This window comes from Mus caroli, unplaced genomic scaffold, assembly GCF_978045245.1.
Source record: "Mus caroli unplaced genomic scaffold, Mus_caroli_1 scaffold_15, whole genome shotgun sequence".
Taxonomy (NCBI): Eukaryota; Metazoa; Chordata; class Mammalia; order Rodentia; family Muridae; genus Mus; species Mus caroli.
In genome coordinates this window covers 97947417-97965542 of record NW_028227270.1, presented here as the reverse complement: position 1 = coordinate 97965542, position 18126 = coordinate 97947417, and the positions used below count along the sequence as shown (strand labels likewise).

The 18126-nt window shown below is 38.8% G+C and overlaps 1 protein-coding gene across 1 annotated transcript; it reads right to left on the bottom strand.

Moving 5' to 3' along the window:
• Nucleotides 1-162: 162 nt before the first annotated feature.
• On the bottom strand, nt 163-4870 carry LOC110308372 (vomeronasal type-1 receptor 4-like). The gene has a single exon (XM_085831231.1). The coding sequence runs from the start codon at nt 4847-4849 to the stop codon at nt 3959-3961; it is 891 nt and encodes a 296-aa protein (XP_085687357.1). The 5' UTR covers nt 4850-4870; the 3' UTR covers nt 163-3958.
• Between the last annotated feature and the right edge of the window lie 13256 nt (nt 4871-18126).

The following is an 18126-nucleotide window of genomic DNA, read 5'->3' as shown; positions in this document are numbered from 1 at the left end:
TTCCAAAGTGCTAGGGAATCTTATAAGGATAAGTGAATTAATAATACAATTTCAAGTACATTAAAGACCATTGATGATGGTCCCAGAAAGCACAAAGGATAAAGCTCTTCTTCAAAGGATGCTATGTGGGTTTGGTACTCCCAAGGAGGCTCAAACTTATAACCTAGCCACCACTCCTGCACAAACTTCTATGAAAGTACCTCACATCACCAGATTGCATCATGGGACATTGCTGCATAGCTGTTTCCCTCAGGTTTAATTATTCACTCTTAGACAGATCGAGGAGACTCACAAGCCTAGGGATGCCCACCAAACTTAGAACACCCACAAGACCTTCTTTCCACAGAAGATGAGCAGGAAACATTTGCTGGAACAAGAGATTCTTCTTCTTTCATGGAACAGCTGTCCGCAAATTGTCAGGCAATGCCAGTGTGTTGTTTAGTTTCCTGTCATATTGCCATATGCTGACTTATCTGGAAAGAGGAACCTCAACTGAGAAAATGCATTCATGAGATTGTCCTATAGGCAAGACAGTGTGGAAATGGAGGAAGACTAGATCTGGGGAAAAGGGAGGTGTTTGGATGGGGGAGCTGAATGGACTGGAGGGTGGAAATACTGTGCTGTTGTACTGTTTGCAGTGTATGAAAGAAGAATTGTTCTATTTTCAATAACACACACACACAAACACTCACTCTGATCCCCCCAAAAGTCACCTTCACTGAATTCCATAGGTTTGGGTATTTTATATTTTTATTTTCATTCAATTCTAAAATGTTTCTTTTCTCATTCTTGATCTCTGTCTTAACCCACTTTCCATTCAGTAGAGCTTTGGCCAGTTTCCATGTGTTTGTATACTTACTGCTGTGTCTGCTGTTGTTATTGCTATCTAGCTTTAATCCATGGTGCACAGATATGATGCACATAGTCCTTTCAACTCTCTCTCTCTCTCTCTCTCTCTCGCTCTCTCTCTGTGTCCTAGTGTATAGTTTTGGAGACAGTTCCGTGTGCTTCTGATAAGAAAGTATACTCTTTAATGCTTGGATGGGATGGTTTATAAACATTTCTTAAGTCCATTAGGTTTATGGCTTTATTTGTCTCCAGTGTTTTTCTGTTTAGATTTATCTGGATGACAGAGAGAGTGGTACTAAGTCATCTGCTGTCACTCTGTGATGACCAATATGTGATTTTAAGTTTCTTTCACAAACTTGGGTACCTACATTTAGCATGTGAATGTTTACAAATGAACTATCCTCTTGGTCAATATTACACTTAATGAGAGCAGTGCCTTTCAAATTAGCTCTTCTGAGTAATTTTGGTTTTTAAGCCTATAATGTCAGATATGGAAACAGTTATGCCTGCTTGCTTCTTGGGTCCATTTTCTTCTAACAGATGTTTCCATCCTGTTATACTAAAGTGATATATAGCCAATAGCAAGGTGTGTTTTGTGAGGCTACAAAAAGATGGATACTGTTCTAATCCAATCTATTAGTCTGTATTTCTTTATTGGGGATATAAATATTCATTATTATTATTATTGAACAAAAGTGCACTAATTTCTGCAATTAGTTGCTTTGCAGTGGTTCATTAGACCTCTTTTAATTAAATATTCTGGATCTCTTCAGTGTGTTTAACCTTTCCATCAGTCTTAAGTATTCCTTCCAGATCCTCTGCTGGCTTAGTGCTAATAAATTAATTGAATCGGTTTTTACTATGAAAAGCATTCCTATCTCCTTCAATTATGATTGACAGTTGACAGTATGTTCGGTATAGTTGTCTGGGTTGACATCTGTGTTCTTTCAAAACTTGCATAGCACTGACCTAAGCCTTTCTGATAGAAGTCTCCATAGAGAAATCAGTTATTTGGTTGGATATGTCTTTGTAAGTAACTTTGTCTTTCTGTCTTGCAGCTTTCAATAACTTTTCTATTAATTGAATATTTTGTATTTTACCTACTAAAATGTGTACTTAGTTTATTTTCTTGTTCTTTGTGACTCTTAGATCTTGATAAGCATCTGTTTCAGTAAATTAGGGAAGTTTTATTCATCTATAAGGACACATAGCTATTTCATTATTTTTTCCTTTACAGAAACACAAGACATAAAGTCTCACAAGTAGAATCTGACTGGCTTCAAAGTAGCAGTCCTCTTGCCTCTGCCTCTCAAGTGCTGGAATACACTGTTAAACAGTCTTGCTATCCATAAAGTGTAATTTTAATAAACAGATAAGCAATGCCAGAGTAAAGGGTAAGAGAATCACTTCTAATATAATGTCAACAACTCCTCCCAAACCACTGCTTCTCAGACAATGAAGAGTCCTATGTAACAGTGCACTGGATCCACTATCACCAATGCTGCTCTTTTTACCCAGGCCAGAAAGGGAGAGGACACTAGGTCCCAAATGGCCTTTGGATCACAGTGTGTAGGTGCACACTTATCCTCTGAGTCTCCAATGGTAGATGAACATTTTCTCTCACATCAGTGACAACTTTAATCTTTATCTTTTCTTTCTTTCTGGCACATGTAACCATCATCATCAGAATCAGATCCTTTTGCAGCTCTTTGATGATAAAGAGTTGGATGGTATTGTGGAGATCAACCTGGGTGTACTGGCTAGTTTTGTGTCAACTTGACACACTGGAGTTATCACAGAGAAAGGAGCTTCAGTTGAGGAGATGCCTCCATGAGATCCAGCTGTAAGGCATTTTCTCAATTAGTGATCAAGGGGGAAAGGCCCCTTGTGGATGGAACCATCTCTGGGCTGGTAGTCTTGGGTTCTGTATGAAAGCAGGTTGAGAAAGCCAGGGGAAGCAAGCCAGTAAAGAACATCCCTCCATGGCCTCTGCATCAGCTCCTGCTTCCTGACCTGCTTGAGTTCCAGTCCTGACTTCCTTGGTGATGAACAGCATTATGGAAGTGTAAGCCGAATAAACCCTTTCCTCCCCAACTTGCTTCTTGGTCATGATGTTTGTGCAGGAATAGAAACCCTCACTAAGACACTGGGCATTAACAAAGGGCAGGTGTAGACAAGCCTTGGTATGTTTCAGTCATTTATAAAAGGAAATTCCACATTTTAAAATCAAAACAGAATCTATAGTCAGATGTAAAATGAAACTTTACTATGTATTTGCTATCTACTTATCTGCAGTTTTTATTCCTGAAGAGAACTTTCATGAATGTAACACCAATAAAATAAAATATTTCAGCACATTTAAGTTCTGTCGTTGCTGCATTGGGTTCCTATTGACTTAATGCACAGAATATGTCATTCTTTCACAGTCTTATAAAATATATTCTGGGAATGGATAATTTCAGACACTTTGAAGTAGCCTAAAATAGTGACATAGTACTAACATTTAGCAATCACAAGGTCAGGTACAAGATAAGGATTGGACAAACATGGTTTAATCACTATGAATTTTGATAAGATCTACAAAATTCACCTGCATGCTTCCAGTAATGGTAGTAGTAAAACCAGATTTAAAACTCCTCACTAAAGCTGGAAAGATAACTTAGCAGTTAAGAGCAATGACTGTTCTTACGAAGAGCACAGGCACAATTTCTAACAATCATTGTTATACAGACCCATGTGTTTAATGCCAGTCTGTCACAGGGCATTTGATGATCTCCTCCAGCAGATGCAGGCTCGAGGCATGAATGTGCTACACAGACATACATGTATGCAAACAGTTGATATACAACAAATGAACACAAATATTGAAAAGTTTAAAATATAAAGTCCCTTCATAACTGTAGCAATATATAAAATGAAATATCTATATCATTATAATTTATTAAGATTGCACTCACTAAAAGGCTTGAGTCTCCAGGAAGATTGTGTGAGAATAAGCACATGCTTACACGGCTTGTGAAATTTTGGCTTACCCACAGTATTGTACAACTGAGAGTGCTTTCATACTTATTAAACAAATTAAGGAGAGAAATATTTTCTTAGTTTCTCTTCACTGAGCATGCCAACATACAGGTATAAGTCCATCCCTGTGAATCAGCACAAGGGGGCTGAAGATCGCATAACCAAGGGTCAGAAACCCTTGAATATTTATCATCAAGGAACTGTCTCCCAGGGACAGACTTAAAAACAGGGAAAGAGCACAATCAGTCCAGTAGAAGAAAAGAAAACAGAGCATCAGAACTAGGACACTTTGAGCAGCTCTCAGCTCAGGAGGAGTTCTGTAGAAGAGCTTGGAGTTCTGAAGGTAGAGGACATGCTGGTGGTGTTTGTGGAGAAGAAATACCATGTAGCCACTGGCCCCTCCCATGGCACCCTGAAACACTGCATCTCTCAGGACCATGAGAGGAAGAACAATCCATTTGATTTTCTGACTTTCTGATGTCAAATAGCAATAGTTGTCACTATTTTGTGATGTATTCATGCCTGTACTTCTAATCGAATGGATTAGGTTCACACTTATGAAAGCATTGAGTATCCAAAAGAATGAGAAGAATGGAAGGATGTGCCATGCAGACTTTGGCCTGAGCCTCCTCCACCCAGATGCTCTGGGACTGATGATGATGGCCTGGACTACAGTGAGGACACTGCTGGTGCAGATGGAGAGGCCCCGGGCCACTCTCTCCAGGTAAACAATGATCTTACAACCAATGTCATCTAGGAAGTTTCTCAAACCAAAAACTATTATTGTATTTTGCAATCCTTTTGCAAGCAGAAGTATGATGTTTGTAAAAGTCAAGTGGATGAGAATAAGGTGTATGGGTCTCTTCTCAGGGCTTCCCCACCAACTGAACATATAATGCACAGAAACACACATGTTCCCCAGAATGCCAACCATAGTCATAAAGAGAAAAATTGTTTTCTTAATAAACTGCAAAACCATTTTTACTTTCTAGGTAGAAAACCTTGTTTTGAGGATGCAAAATCTTCTTCAGGAAAGTATTAGTAATGCCAGACATGAATCTGAAAAACACATTTTGCATAATAGCATTTTGTGGAATTCATGAAGCAGCCATGGACACATGTAATGTTGCAGATGAAGTCCCAGAAACTCCTCCTTTCCCTGTGGACTCTAGGATGGTGTGTGTGCTCTGACAGGTGAGTTTGATGATGACTATTCAAATCTAAACTTTTAAAGAAGATTTTTACTTAACTAGCACTTCACTACACTAGCAAAATGACTTGTTCAAATGTGTGTGTATGTATGTGTCTGTGTGTGTCTTTGTGTCTCTGTGAGTATACATTGTCCTTGTTAGCTCTCAGCATAGTTGAATTGAACTCCAAGTTTCCCCAACCAAAATTTCTTCTTCTCTTTCTCATTGTATTTCATCATATTTCCCTACTCAATTCCCAAAGCCTGAGGCTCACGCTGAACCTGTCCTCCTTCCCCACATCACACACAGACACTGAGAAACCCTGCTGCTCAACAACTGTTAACACCTGTCAGAGTTAATAATACCTTTCACACCACCTCCTCTTGTTGGATATTTCTTTCTTCTTGCATCTTTATTAGAATAACAACTTCTAGAATTATATTTACCTCAAAACTTCAATTCCTACATCTTTTCTTTAGATTTATTTATTTATGTATATGAGTGCTCTGTTTTTCTGCATATATCTACACGACAAAAGAGGGCTTCTGATCACATTATAGATGGTAGTGAGCTACCATTTCAAAGATGGAATATGAACTAAGGACCCCTGGAAGAGGAACCGGTGCTCTTAACCACTAGGCCATCTCTCAATCCCCAACTTCTAAATCTTATGTTTTAAAAGTTTATATACTGACCGTTCTATGATTTCACTCTATATAAATATTCACTAGTTATTTTTTCATGTTAATTAATTTTTAAATCATTATTATTACTATTATTATTTTATTTATTCACTTTATATCTCAGTCACTGCCAGTTTTAAAGTTAGTCCTCAATGTCAAGTCAAATAGCTTAACGTTTCCAAATAAAGCCATATAGTTAACCCTGAATCCTCAAAAGAAACATTGAAAAATTTATGTAACTACCAGATTACACCTGGGAGGGTGGTAAGAGGAACTTTCTAAGATGGTGGTTAGCATAGAGCTGTGATTCCAGTGGAAGATTCAGGGTATCTGTGACCCCAAGGAATGACCTCAGGGCACCTCAGGAAGCATGGATCAGCCATGGACCAATTGTTGCTGATAAGGGGGATGGGAGAAAGGGGTTCAAGAGGTGTTGGCTCCTGCCATTTGATGAGTGTAGTTTATGAATAAAGATTTCTCAATATGGCTGCATGCAGCACAATAGGTTGGGGCACACAGTTGTGAGCAGGGACTCTCCCATCTGAGAGGTCATGGTGGAGTTTGACTCTGTGGGGCCTTGGGAGCAGCAGTTATTTCAGTTTGCTTTACAGCCCACTTCTCCTCCTGATTCTCTTCCAACCTGTTTGTCAGGCAGGCTGCTTTGTTGTTTATCAATCTGAGCTGACTCCAGGGTGTAAACCTCTGTGGGATGTTATTCTTCATGTTCAGGAGCTCCATTATCATCACTTAGCTTATGTTAACCTTTGGACACCTTTTCTAAAATAAGAGACATCTGGATATTTCACAGTTTGTATGGGTTCATGTGTGTTCTGAGTACTTGGAATGCCTCTGTTCCCTGTTCTGCTTTCTGTAGATTCCACAGGATTGCTTTTATGTCTGTCTTGGTGATCTAAAGTGTGACTCTCATAATGCTATATTTGGGTCCAGGTGACCTCATGACTTTAAATTGCATTTCAATTGCTCCTCTGTCAAAGAGGTAATTATCATTTGTATTGGTGCATTCTAGATATCCCAATGCCATCCTAGATATCTGCACATAATGAAATCTGTTTTATGTATCAATACCAAGTACAACAGCATTTATGAGCATAATTGTTATTTAGTGTTTAGTAAGAGAGTGGAATCTGTTAAAATCCCTGTAATAATTCACCCTAACTCCTCACAGAAAATGTTAACATTCTCCTGCTCATTTAATGCTTGCTTTCCTGGGAATTACCCATTTTCTAGTACTCTTTTCCCCTTTCCAAACTTTAAATTGTATTTGAGAGGAGATTCTGATGTTCCAATACATAATTCCTTTCTACTGAACTGGATTGTCAGAGACCGGAGAGATGACTCATTTTCCACGTTATCTTGAGAAATGCGATAGAAAATTAATTTAAAAGTCAAGATACACTTATGTTTAGATAAATGGATGATACCATAAATGGTGTGAGTCCCCAAAAGCCTTAGGCAGGCTATAACCTTTCGTGGAGTTTTTCTAAAAGCAAGCAAGCAAGTAAGCAAACAAAACAGAAAGGTATTGCTGTTTGCTGCTTAGTACTAGGATAAAATTAAGATGAACTGGTTCAGGATGTACTAGTTTATAGCCTGGATCCTTAATAGCAGGATTCTCAAGATGGTGATAGTAACTATTACAGTTAGTGACTCATACTTCTCTATATCCACCAGGCATACAATGACTGTAGTTAAGGTAAATGTGTATAATATTATGTGATATAATTGAGAGAACAGGTATAAAAGGAAAACCATGGACTTTGGAGTTATGTTATTATAAAAAGAAACATGCCTGTATTTCAAAAATGGAAATGCATCAAAACTGAAAAGTACAACCTTACAAAAACCTGTGACAGTGTAGAAATCACAACACTGGCAAACATGGAGGCTAATCACAAGGGTTTTTCTTTTCTTTTGCCATTATTTTCGAGACAGAGTTTCACTATGTTAACTAAGCTACCCTTGAGCAATGATCTTCTCACAGTCTCTTGTGCTGACCTTACTGGGGTGTATTATGGTTATCGCCAGGGCTTGATAGACAACTGAAAATCTTCTCAGTCTTACTGAATCCTTTTAAAAGGTAAGGCGATAACCTCAAAGACCTACCTAGAGTTCTGTCCTGACTCCAGCCTGAGGATATATGGCCATGCCTCAGCATTTCAGTCCCATTCCTGCATCTCTAGGATCTTGTCTCTTTTGATCTTTCTAAACACATGGATGAGCCTTGTAAGGGTCACAAGGAATATGGAGGACCCAAGGCTCACAGGGCCTCTCAAATACTCCCTGTCTTAATCAGAGAGAGACTTCAGCTTTAATTCATCTCTCCATGACACAGCTGAGGGCATCTAAGATCTTACCTCCATGTACTCACCTGGACCTCTGTGGTGCAGACAGGCTCTGTAGCAGCTCTGGGAAGGTGACACTTGCCAGGTCATATTTGTACTCTCTGGATCTGTGGTGCTCTTGGCTGCCATCAGGTACTGCAGACTTCAGGTTTCATGTTGTCACAGTGTCAGGGGGAAGGAAGGCCACTGCAGGCCCTAAGTCCCTTAAGTAAAGCTGCCCTCTCTAAAACAATTACTACATCTGTTTTGCTCACAAGTTTTTTCCAGCTTAATTAGAGTTTAATTATTTTGGGAGAAAGGATGTAAGGTGAGAAAATGAACAACTCAGTTTCTCTGTACTGAGTTTCCCCAATTTCCTGACTTATTTTCACCTTCCCAATGTGCCAACCTGTTTCCCTGGTAGGGGACCAACTTCTGTCACATATCCACCAAGTCACTTGCTTCTCTTTCTTATATCCCTTGTTAGGAATAGAATAGATGATGCTCAGCACCCTGGGATTCTGCTTCCTAAGAAATTCCAAACATAAATTTTGTGTTCCTTGTCTACCTGTGTACTTCAGTAGTAAAGGTCTTTTTATTACTCCATTCCTGCACAGTAAATGCCATGCAGCACTTGAATTATCAGTGCCTTCTCAACCTTTGCCTTATTCCACAATCAATGCTTACTTACTATAAAATGAATTGAGGACACTTCTGAAACTTATATGTGCCCAAGTGTAGTCATTCCAGACAATTTTCATTCTAGTGCCTAGGTGGCAACTTCCTAACCTGGATGCAAAATGATGTAAATAAATGTGTGCATGAGGTTAGAAGTAATGACATCATTATTTTGTTCTTGAAAAGAAGCGCCACTGGGTTTCCTTGAAAGATGAATGACTGTTCTCCCTCTTTGTCCTGATTGATGGTGTCTCCATACAGATGTCCAGCTGACACATGAAAGAATCTTAAAATGCTTCTTCTGTAATATAAATGAGAGCTTTTGAGGAAGCAGGGATCTCTATACCCTCTATTGAACAGGGGAATCCAGGTGCAGAGAAACTAAGTTGTACATTATATATGTCAAGATAGATAGAAATTTTAAAAGTGATTTTTTTTCTGGGCCAACAAGGAATAATTTCCTGTGATGCCTACTTCTTTTCTTTTCTTTCTTTTTTTTTTTTCTGAGTCAGTGTTTCTCTGGGTAGCACTTGCTGTCCTGGAACTCACTTTGTAGATCAGGCTGGCCTCAACTTGGAGATCTGCCTGCTTCTCTTTCCTGAGTGCTGGGATTAAAGGCCAAATTGTAACTAACTCTATATCTGATGGTTGTGCTATTTAGTTTTGAAAACTTCTAAGTTCCTTCCTCGCTTGTGAAATATAAACAAAAAAATAAATCAATTTAAACTTGTAGTGCTCTGACTAGTTTGTTCATTGAAAATTAAAATTTTCAAAAGAGAGCCTTTTTACAGCTTCCACCTAGAAGAGCTGAAGAGAAAACTGGCCACCCACAGACAGAGGACATTCTGGGGATCAACAAGACCTTCATGTTGTCTTAGAGCTGACCACTTATAAAGGATATTCACTTGTAACAGAGTGGCATTTAAGATGAATAGACCCTGGCTAGGGAGATAGCTCAGTGGTTAAAGTGCTTTTCTTCCAACTGTGAGTGCCACCTAGCTTAAATCTCTAGTGAGGTGACAGCCTACCACTAATGCCAACCTCAGAAACCAAGACAGGCTCTTTCAGGAGGAACTGGGAAGTAGGATGAGCCATTTGGCTGTGCTCTGTGTTTGACTGAAGGAAAGTGGAAGACGTAGGATTCCTGACATCAACCTAATTCTCAAGTCTGCAGAAGAGCACAAATGTGGATGTGTGCAGGCACACACACACAGCCCACTCACAAAAATGCACACACTTAAAAAAATGGGTATTGTAAAGAATTTCATAAGGCCACTGTTTTCTTTAAGAAATTAGAAAACAAAATGATTAGGCAAATGAATTAATTTGTGGTTTGGCAAAACCAGAGAGTAAAAGAGTCATCATTTCTCTCCTTTTTTCTCTAGCAATGTTACTAAAGAAACCCATGGACAGGGTACTTCCATGCATGTCAAATTATGTTCATCCAAATACCAGTTTTTAAGCACAAACCAAACACAAGGAGATCCTTTATTAAACAAGGGAAAGGGACAAGGTGGCTGAGTCTGGATCAGGCAGAAACAGCAGCAAAGAGCTTTGCAAGTGTTAATTTTAAGACAGAAAAAGGGGAGGTCTATGTTAGAATGAGCTAGAACCTGTTGGTGATCTCTAAGTGGATATTTTATTCAGGTTAGTCAAAATAATGAATCTTAATGGCTGGACTGTCATGTGTCTTAGTTTGACCTCAGGAATGTGTCAGGCATAACAAAGAGAACAAATAAGGGGATAAGCCTTGGTGGCTAGCTTTAGGAATCTAAATGGTTTAATTGGTAAAATCTAATCTACTGGTAAAATGGTAAAAAATTGGTAAAATAGTAAAATCTAATCTACTGGTTTAGCAAAGGAGAGGGATGTAGAAAAGGCAAAACTTACAGGTACCATGTTTGTCATACTTGGGCCTGTGTCTGCAATGCTCAGGTCTGCTAGATCCCTTGTTACAATGTTATAATAGAGAGAAAATCAAGAAAAGGGGTGTGTGTGTTTTTGGAACTGTGTGAAGCTTCTCTAAGGAGGCAAGTTACTCCTCTGACCTTGCCAGGGCTTCACTCATTCTCTTCCCCAGGGATTGGACTGACTCTTGAGCAAATGTTAAACTTTACAATTATTGTATCAATACTCTGATTGTGAAAAGGAGAGGACAATGTTTCTCATTTGAATATCTGCTCTCCCTCCAGGGCAGTTATATCCTGACACCCCTTTCCCTGTTGGTCTCACGCTCATGGCTCCTTGGAGATCCCATGACAAATAGGAGGTGCTGGGAACTTCCTTAACCTGATAACCATGGAAGTGTATTGAGAGGATATGAATGTGGATGATCATTAGTTATTCCTTATTTCTTTATGTTATGTTATGTCATTTATTTATGTCTAGCTTCCTGACAATGGGGATCATCTCCAGTCTTTTTTTCCAAGTAAGCAAGAGATACAAAGTCACATGATGGCACAATGGAGAGGGAGGTGTTTAATAATCTGTCATTCTGCCTTCTAGACTCTTTGACCAGTCTTAGATTCCCTAGAAAAGATTACTCTACAACCAATGCAAATTTATTTTAAAAGGTTTTTGGGCCCTTTCCCCAGCATTGAGCAGGCTAAACAGTCTGTAATTGTTTGCCACAGTTGGTCTTCCTTCAACCTAGCTCACCTAGGATGGAGTCTTCCGACCTAGATGTAGGTCTTCCACCTTGTTTCACCTGTAGTTTCCTACAGGAGCAGACTGCCTGCTGAGCTTGCTTTGCAACATAATCCAGCTGAAACAAAGGTTGGGTCTGTGGGATTTTTCCCTATATAAACGCAGAGCTGAAAATTAAACTTTGAGCCTTGATCAGAAACTTTTGTCTTGGTTTCATCCTGCTTGTCCTTTTTCATTTCTAGACTTTCTTTCAGGTACCCAGTTCTCTGTAGCTGCTGGACAGCTACAGGTGGCACCCAAACAAGGGTATGTAAAATCTGGGGGGGGGGGGGGGGAGCTGACTAAAAAATACCGTCTTGGTGGAGCTCCACAGAAAATGGAAGAAGTTACAATTTCCTGCCCAGTAGTAAGCAACAAACAGCATTAATGCTAGTGCTAGCCATAAGTTTTATTTTTTGGAGGCTGTTGTTGTAGAAGGTGCAATAAGGAGATACAGGCTAGGCTGAAGAGCTGTTGACTCAACACCGAATTCACCTAGGGGTGAAAGCACATTGAGATGGGGGAATTCTATATAGGCATTTGTCCACAGCCAAGAGCTTCATCAGGTGAGAGGAGAGAGAGAGAGAGAGAGAGAGAGAGAGAGAGAGAGAGAGAGAGAGAGATCAAACAAAACAAAATGTTAGAAAAATTCTTAGCTCAAATACATTTATGCTGTGCATGGTTCCCAGAAGTAGGAATGGTAAATACACAAATGACAAGAGAAAGGGAAAGAGAGAGAATAGGTTTCATAAAAGCAGTTGTCCCCTGTCTAGAACACATTAGAAAAAGAGAAGGAAAAGGATTTCAGAGCTCTCCTAGGGACAGGAGGAAATCAGTCAACATCCAGCTTCCTCTCTGGCTCCTACTGATATCCCTAGTTCTGGTTACATCAAGTTCTCTTCCCTCTCTGTGTATTGTCTATCATTGGTGTACCAATCTGTCCACATGTCAACTTATGTCTCTTTTTGTTTTGTTGTTTGAATGACTGTTGTTTTATGTTTTATGTTTCATGTTCAAAAGAAAAAAATGATTAAGACTTTATCTGCTGTCTATCCACCCCTTGATTTAGTTTAATTTGTTTAGAAGGCAGTCTCTACTTGCACAGCAAACCCTGACTAAGGAAGTTTTTTGGCTCTTGTCTCCAGAGACCTTGGGATTACCTGGGAAGCACCATTACTATAATAGATCTATCTAAGTGTTATCCAAAACAAAGTTCAAACTTAAGATTTATGAAAGATTAATGAAATTAGGAACTTGTGAAGGCATTACAAACTGGCTTACCTACTCCAGCTGCCATTCCAGTAAATACATATATAATTATAGATTTTGGAAATTGTTTTTATACTGTTTCTTTGCATCCTGATGATTGTAAAGGGTTTGCTTTTACTGAGCTTGTAATTTTAGAGTGCCCATGAAGCAATATCATTGGAAAGTTTTGCCTCAAGGAATGGCTAAAACAGCCTTACATTATATTTTTTAAAAACTTGTTTCTGCTTCAATAAAAGAAGTTTGAATTTTGAATCTTTCAGTGTATATTATTCATTATATGGAGGGTATTTTATTAGCTGAAGCCTCTAAAGTAGTTATACAATGGGCATTAAAATTTTGGACTAGTTGTTGCTCCAGAAAAGATTCAAAGACAATCCTTTTCAATATTTGGGGCTCCAGTTATATCCAAAAAAAATGTGACACAGAAAATTCAAGAAAGAAAAGATGATTTACTTATTTCAAAATATTTTCAGAAGCTTCTAGGAGATGTTAATTGACAAAGACCTCACCTGAAGCTCACCATAGGAGGACTTAAGATTTTGTTTGGTATTCTCAAGGGGGAATGCAGATTAACTGGTGAGGGATGAATAGTTTTGCAGAAAGTAGAGGAAGCATTATCCAACAACAGATAAATTATATAGTCTATAGATTAATTGTTGGCTGTTTATGTTATTGCTACTCATGTGCCCACAGCAATTCTTTGGGAAAATGGACTATTAGTGTGGATTCATCTTTCTTCTTCTCCAAGTAAAATCTGAACACCCTATTATGAAGCTGTTGCTGTGTCAATACAGAATTGTAAGATAGAATCATGAAAGTATTTTGGAAAGAATGTTCTTAAGAACCTAATGGAACAGTTATTCCTTATTTCAAACAGCAATTAAATTGGCTATTGCAGAATACGGATAATTAGTCTATTGCATGGCAAACATTTTAGGCAAAATTGATAACTATTATCCAAAAGACAAGTTGTTACAATTTTCCTCTATGCATGCTTTTGTATTTCCTGTAAATTTATGCATGCATCCCATAAAGAATGCATCTACTGTATTTATAAGCAGCTCATCTATGGGAGAGAAATATATGGATTGGATCACATGTTTATTCTCTTGAATTTCCCTCTACTTCAGCACAAATAATTGAATTATATGCTGTAGCCACTATTTTAAAAATGTTGAAAAATTAAGTTTTTAATTTGTATGCTGATAGCCAATATATAGCTCATGGTTTGCAATTGCTTGAAATTGTTCCTTTTTTAGATACTGCTAATTCTCAAGTTTTACAACTATTTATGCAAATACAACTCAAGTTAAGAGAAAGTACTGTTTCTTTAAAGGATTGTCTTTGGACATTTAGGAGCTCATACTAGATTGCACCCCTTAGTGCAATGCCATAGCAGATTTGTATAACAGGAAGATTATTTGTCTTACACAGGAACAATTGGCCATACAATCTCATTCTTTACATCATCAAAATAGAAGTAGCTTGAGACAGCAATTTAGTATTTCTAGAGAATGTGCAAGTAAAATTGTAAAGACTTGTCCTCAATGTCCTCAATTTCTACCTGTACCACATAATGGTGTTAATCCTCAAGGACTTATATCTAATCAACTATTACAAACAGATACTCATATTTCTGATGTTGGAAAATATGCACATGTGACTACTGATACCTTTTCAGGATTTCTAGCTTCAACTGCTTTAATAGGAGAAGCAACAAAAAAATGTAATTACTCATTGCCTGCACTGTTTTTCTATGCTTGGTGTGAAAAAGTATAATGTTAAAGCAAAATCCTAGGCCTTTAGGCACAGGCTTGAGAATGTGACCTCTGTGACTCAATGCTCCAAGGTATGCTAATCATAAAACAGATAGCGACATTTCTCCACCCACCCACTTCCTGAGTTCAAGGAGTGTTCATACAAAGAAAGTCACCCTGACCCACCCTGACCATTGCTGGAACCCACTATGGAAATGTGCTATTGTTAGGGGCTCTGAGAAACTATCTTGAGAAATAACTCGCAAAATTACCAGCTATTCCTTGTGACTCTGGTGACTTTGCACTTCCTTGTGACTCTTAACTGGTATTTTTGGTATTTTCCAACAACACCCTCCCCAACTCCTTGAGTTGTGGTTTCTTCCTTTAAATACCCCTTTACCCAGCTAAGGTACCCTGTGTGGTGTATGACCCTGGGCCCGAGAGCGCTATTGAAATAAAAAATAAAAAAGTCCTCTTGCAATTTCCAGCAAGACCATTTCTCGTGAGTGATTTGGGGTGTTGCCTCTCCTGAGTCAGAACGTGGGGGAGTCCTCACGTTGTGGGTCTTCCAGGTGTTCCAAAGCAGATTAAAACACATAATGGAACTGGCTTTTGCAGTCAAGCATTTGAGATTTTTGTAGACAATTTAATATCACCCATATTACTGGGATTCTTTATAATTCTCAAGGACACAGTATTGTGGAACTTTGAAATAATATCTTCATTACAAAACAAAAATGGGGAATTATATCCCCATACACGACATCATTTAAATAATGCTCTTTTCTTTAATATTTTTATTACATATTTTCTCAATTACATTTCCAATGCTATTCCAAAAGTCCCCCATACCCTTCCCCTCCCCATTCCCCTACCCATCCATTCCCACTTTTTGGCCCTGGCATTCCCCTGTACTGAGGCATTTAAAGTTTGTAAGTCCAATGGGCCTCTATTTCCAGTGATGGCCGACTAGGGCATCTTTTGATACATATGCAGCTAGAGTCAAGAGCGCCAGGGTACTGGTTAGTTCATAATGTTGTTGCACCTACAGGGTTGCAGATTTCTTTAGCTCCTTGGATACTTTCTCTAGCTCCTCCATTGGGGGCCCTGTGATCCATCCAATAGCTGACTGTGAGCATCCACTTATGTGTTTGCTAGGCCCCGGCCTAGTCTCACAAGAGGCAGCTATATAAGGGTCCTTTCAGCAAACACTTGCTAGTGTATGCAATGCTGTCATCGTTTGGAGGTGGATTATGGGATGGATCCCTGGATATGGCATTCTCTAGATGATCCATTCTTTTGTCTCAGCTCCAAACATTGTCTCTATAACTCCTTCCGTGGGTGATTGTGCCCAATTCTAAAAAGGAGAAAAGTGTCCACACTTTGGTCTTTGTTCTTCTTCAGTTTCATGTGTTTTGCAAATTGTATCTTATATCTTCCTATACTAAGTTTCTGGACTAATATCCACTTATCAGTGAGTACATATTGTGTGAGTTCCTTTGTGATTGGGTTACCTCACTCAGGATGATTCCGTCCAGGTCCATCCATTTGCCTAGGAATTTCATAAATTCATTCTTTTTAATAGCTGAGTAGTACTCCATTGTGTAAATGTACCACATTTTCTGTATCCATTCCTCTGTTGAGGGGCATCTGGGTTCTTTCCAGCTTCTGGCTATTATAAATAAGGATGCTATGAACATAGTGGAGCATGTGTCCTTCTTACCGGTTGGGACATCTTCTGGATATATGCCCAGGAGAGGTATTGCAGGATCCTCCAGTAGTACTATGTCCAATTTTCTGAGGAACCGCCAGACTGATTTCCAGAGTGGTTGTACAAGCTTGCAATCCCACCAACAATGGAGGAGTGTTCTTCTTCCTCCACATCCTCTCCAGCATCTACTGTCACCTGAATTTTTGATCTTAGCCATTCTGACTGGTGTGAGATGGAATCCCAGGGTTGTTTTGATTTGCATTTCTCTGATGATTAAGGATGTTGAACATTTTTTCAGGTGCTTCTCAGCCATTCGGTATTCCTCAGGTGAGAATTCTTTGTTTAGCTCTGAGCCCCATTTTTTAATGCGGTTATTTGATTTTCTGGAGTCCACCTTCTTGAGTTCTTTATATATATTGGATATTAGTCCCCTATCTGATTTAGGATAGGTAAAGATCCTTTCCCAATCTGTTGGTGGCCTTTTTGTCTTATTGACGGTGTCTTTTGCATTGCAGAAGCTTTGCAGTTTCATGAGGTCCCATTTGTCAATTCTCGATCTTACATCACAAGCCATTGCTGTTATATTCAGGAATTTTTCCCCTGTGCCCATATCTTCAAGGATTTTCCCCACTTTCTACTCTATACGTTTCACTGTCTCTGGTTTTATGTGGAGTTCCTTGATCCACTTAGATTTGACCTTAGTACAAGGAGATAGGAATGGATCCATTCCCATTCTTCTACATGATAACCACCAGTTGTGCCAGCACCATTTGTTGAAAATGCTGTCTTTCTTCCACTGGATGGTTTTAGCTCCCTTGTCGAAGATCAAGTGACCATATGTGTGTGGGTTCGTTTCTGGGTCTTCAATTCTATTCCATTGGTCTACTTGTCTGTGACTATACTAGTACCATGCAGTTTTTATCACAATTGCTCTTTAGTAAAGCTTTAGGTCCAGCACTGTGATTCCACCAGAGGTTCTTTTATCCTTGAGAAGAGTTTTTGCTATCCTAGGTTTTTTGTTATTCCATATGAATTTGCAGATTGCTCTTCCTAATTCGTTGAAGAATTGAGTTGGAATTTTGATGGAGATTGCTTTGAATCTGTAGATTGCTTTTGGCAAGATAGCCATTTTTACAATGTTGATCCTGCCAATTCATGAGCATGGGAGATCTTTCCATCTTCTGAGATCTTCTTTAATTTCTTTCTTCAGAGACGTGGAGTTTTACCATACAGATCTTTCACTTACTTAGAGTCACGCCAAGGTATTTTATATTATTTGTGACTATTGAGAAGGGTGTTGTTTCCCTAATTTCTTTCTCAGCCTGTTTATTCTTTGTGTAGAGAAAGGCCATTGACTTGTTTGAGTTAATTTTATATCCAGCTACTTCACTGAAGCTGTTTATCAGGTTTAGGAGTCCTCTGGTGGAATTTTTAGGGTCACTTATATATACTATCATATCATCTGCAAAAAGTGATATTTTGACTTCATCTTTTCCAATTTGTATCCCCTTGATCTCCTTTTGTTGTCGAATTGCTCAGGCTAGGACTTCAAGTACTATGTTGAATAGGTATGGAGAAAGTGGGCAGCCTTGTCTAGTCCCTGATTTTAGTGGGATTGCTTCCAGCTTCTCACCATTTACTTTGATGTTGGCTACTGGTTTGCTGTAGATTGCTTTTATCATGTTTAGGTATGGGACTTGAATTCCTGATCTTTCAAAGACTTTTATCATGAATGGGTGTTGGATCTTGTCAAATGCTTTTTCCGCGTCTAAGGACATGATCATGTGGTTTTTGTCTTTGTGTTTGTTTATATAATGGATTATGTTGATGGATTTCCGTATATTAAACCATCCCTGAATCCCTGGAATAAAACCTACTTGGTCAGGATGCAGGATTGTTTTAATATGTTCTTGGATTCGGTTAGCGAGAATTTTATTGAGT